At 47.5% G+C, this 3,872-nt stretch overlaps 1 protein-coding gene across 1 annotated transcript in view; it reads left to right on the top strand.

Annotated features, from left to right (window-relative positions):
• Positions 1 to 601, top strand: part of LOC103265724 (hemoglobin subunit zeta) — a 1,868-nt gene extending 1,267 nt beyond the window's left edge. The window contains exons 4-5 of the mRNA XM_021714991.1: positions 29 to 233; positions 425 to 601. Of these exons, the coding sequence (XP_021570666.1) occupies positions 29 to 233; positions 425 to 601 (382 nt within the window). The remainder of the gene's footprint in view (positions 1 to 28; positions 234 to 424) is intronic.
• Positions 602 to 3,872: the final 3,271 nt, after the last annotated feature.

Below are 3,872 nucleotides of genomic sequence, written 5' to 3'. Positions count from 1 at the left end.
CCCCTCGCGAGCTCGCGCCCCCGCCCAGGCTTTTCCAGAGCTACCCGCAGACCAAGACCTACTTCCCGCACTTCGACCTGCACCCGGGCTCCGCGCAGCTTCGTGCGCACGGCTCCAAGGTGGTGGCCGCCGTGGGCGACGCGGTCAAGAGCATCGACAACATCGCGGGCGCCCTGTCCAAGCTGAGCGAGCTGCACGCCTACATCCTGCGCGTGGACCCGGTCAACTTCAAGGTGCGCGCGGCGAGGGGAGGGGCGAGAGGACGGGAGCCGGACCGGAGTCCCGGCGGGAGGCGGGGCGGGGCTGAGAGGGTGACGGGGCGGGGCGGAGCCGGGAATGGGGGCGGGGTCTGAGCTGGAGCCGCTGACCTGGACGCCTGGGTTCCCTCACCCCGCACCGCGCGCTGAGCCTTCCTCCCCCCCAGCTCCTGTCCCACTGTCTGCTGGTCACCGTGGCCGCGCGCTTCCCCGCCGACTTCTCGGCCGAGGCCCACGCCGCCCGGGACGGGTTCGTGTCGGTCGTATCCTCAGTCCTGACCGAGAAGTACCGCTGGGACCCCAGGACAGGCCGCGACTCCGCCCATGCCTTAGAGAGCGCCTAGATCTCGTTGACCCCGTGATTCGCCAATAAACGAATCCACGTCCACGTCGTCTCTCTAGTCCCCGGGGCCGCGAGGGGTTGGGCGGCGGAGGGTTTCTCGGCTGCCTGGGGGTCCCTGGTGGGCTGTGAGAATCTGTTGCACCGAGCCCAGGGTCTCTATGAGGGCAGAGGGATGTGCATCTCCCAAGGGGTGGAGAGCACTCGGGGCCAGGCATGGCGGAGAAAGGCCAGTTAGGCCTTTACTTCTAGGCAGTGCTGGAGCTAGCTTGCGCCCCAGCTCTCTTGCGTCTCTCCTTGGTGCTCCTTCTTCTTTCTCCCGAATTTGAATTATTTCCTCACTTAGACATGACTAGAACGAGGAGGAGAGTGATGGATGTTTGCGTCCACTCATTTATTCTTCCATTCTTCAATTAAACAACACATTTATTGGGTACATAAGACAGCCCAAGCATTTTTTTTTCTAGGCCACGGATACAGCAGCTAAAATAAACAAAGCCCCCTACTCCATGAGACAGTCTACTGGGGGATACAGATCTAATTTATACAGTCAGATCAAGTAAATGAAAGGAAAAGAGATTGAACCTCACTCATAACAAGAAAAATGCAAATTAATACTACTCAAAAGATAGGCTGGGTGCCAAGGCTCACCCCCCAAATCCCAGTGCTTTGGGAGGTCTCTTGAGCCCAGGAGTTCGAGGCTGCAATGAGCTATAATTGCACCACTGCACTCCATCCTGAGCAACAGAGTGAGGCCCTGTCTCTAAAAAAATAATAATAAAGAAAAAATCTACCCAAAAATAAAACCTCACTGAGATTCTCACCTACCTCATGAGCAAAAATCCAAGTGTCTGCAGGCGGCCTCTGCCCTACCAGGGGCACTCCCTTCATCCCTGACCAGAAGGAGCCTGGCATGGAGGAACAAAATGACTGGGACATCTTAGTTTGCCAATGACGAAAACCCAAGTGCTCGTTATTAGGGACTAACTAAATACATCATGAATATCCACGCAATTTCAGAATTGTGGACTGAAAAAAAATGAAAATTATTTCTAATAATGGGTGTGCAGTGGTGTCCAGGATTCATTAAGTGAATAAGAGATAGAATGGTGTACATATAGTGTGGTAGCTTTTCTGTAAGAGCAAGGAGGAAGCAAATATGTGCATGCACATGTGAATATATGCATAGCTCTGTGTGTATGCGTGTATATGTCTACATATATGTGTTTATTTTTGCAAAAAGAAACCATAAGAGTATAAACTGAAAATAAATATAAATGATAAGATGGGGTAGAGATGGAGAGGAAAAGTGGAAGGAAGCTCCTCCAAGTCAGATTCTATGTAGTTTTGACCTTTGAATCATGTAAATATTTTATATCATCAAAACTAAAAATAGGACCGGGCATGGTGGCTCACGCCTGTAATCCCAGCACTTTGGGAGGCTGAGACAGGAGGATTGCTTGAGTCCAGGAGTCTGAGAACAGTCTAGTCAACATAGCAAGACCACATCTCCACAAAAAAAGTGTAAAAATTAGCTGTGCGTGTACCTGTAGTCCCAGCTACTCGGAAGACTGAAGTGGAAGTATCTCCTGAGCCCAGGAGATGGAGGCTGCGGTGAGCCACTCCACTCCAGCCTGGGCAACAGAGTGAGACTCCAACTCAAAAATAAAGAAAGAAAGAAAAACAAAACTCCAAAATGGAAAACCAACTTAAATAAATGAACCTGTGTAAAAATGTAGTGATATAATCACCAGAAAAAAGAATTATTCCAGGTGACTTCTGAACACAGTGCCTTGGCTATGACTGAAATAACTACAAAGAAACCCTGCCATTCACTTGTTTATTGTTTGTAACAACATATATTTATTGTTTGTAATAACATATACATTGTAATTTTGTAACCCTTTACTTTGAAACATTTTCCAACTATCAAAAAAACCCTGTAAGAACAAAACAAAGATGGAAAAATAGGAATGACTTCTGGGTTTTGTTTTTGTTTTTGTTTTCTTTGAGTTGGCATCTCACTCTGTCGCCCATGCTGGAGTGCAGTGGCACACTCACGGCCACCACAACCTTGACCTGCTGGGCTCAGGCAATCCTTCCGCCTCAGCCTTCCTAGTAGCTGGAACTACAGGCACGCGCCACCACATCCAGCTTATTTTTTGATGTATTGTAGAGACAAGGTCTCACCAAATTGCCGAGGCTGGTGTTAATCCGCTGAGCCTAGGCAATCCTCTTGCCTGGGTCTCCCAAAGTGCTAGGATTATAAACTTGAGCCATCGTGCCCAGTAGTATGGGTTTTTATGGGGGGTGATGAAACATTCTAATATTGATTATGGTGATGGTTGCACAATTCTGTGAACTTATTAAAACCCATTGAAACGTACACATTCAGTAGGTGAATTATATGGCATGTGAATTATATCTCAGTAAAACTGTTTCATAAAATAATAATACAAAATATTCCCAAATACCCCTCATCCAAATTCCCCGGTTGTTAATATCCCGCCACACTTGCCTTATCTCTTTCTCTTTTGCCCTCACTTGCACTTTCTGAGCTGTTCAAGAGGAAGAGGCAGACAGTGGCACCCTAAACACTGTGTATACTTCCTAAGATCAACAAGTACACTAGACTGCATAGCTAGAAAACAACGACCAAAATCAGGTTACCCTGAGCTATGACTGAAATAACTGCAAAGAAACCCTGCCATTCACTTGTTTATTGTTTGTAATAACATATATATTTATTATTTGTAATAACATATATACTGTAATTTCACAACCCTTTACTTTGAAACATTTTCCAACTATCAAAAAAAAACCTGTAAGAACAAAACAAAGATGGAAAAATAGGAATGACTTCTGGGTTTTTGTTTTTGTTTTTGTTTTTTTGAGTTGGCATCTCACTCTGTTGCCCATGCTGGAGTGCAGTGGCACGCTCACGGCCACCACAGCCTTGACCTGCTGGGCTCAGACAATCCTTCCGCCTCATCCACACATTGTCCCTCCCTCTCTTCAGTAATGTCCTCTACCAGTCCAGGATCAAACATGACATTCCATCCCCTTCAGTGTGGCTCTTCAGTCTTTCTTTGCACGATTCTAATAATTTTTTTTGTTAAGAGATGGGGGTCGGCCTTGGTGGCTCAGCCTGTAATCCCAGCACTTTGGGAGGCCAAGGCGAGTGGATTGCCTAAGCCCGCGGGTTCAAGACCCACCTGGGCAATTTGGCAAGACTTCATCTCTACAATAAATCAAAAATTAGCCAGGCGTGGTAG

Source organism: Carlito syrichta, unplaced genomic scaffold, assembly GCF_000164805.1.
Source record: "Carlito syrichta isolate Samal-C Ts95f unplaced genomic scaffold, Tarsius_syrichta-2.0.1 Scaffold98231, whole genome shotgun sequence".
Lineage (NCBI taxonomy): Eukaryota > Metazoa > Chordata > Mammalia > Primates > Tarsiidae > Carlito > Carlito syrichta.
This window is presented reverse-complemented; position numbering and strand designations above follow the sequence as displayed.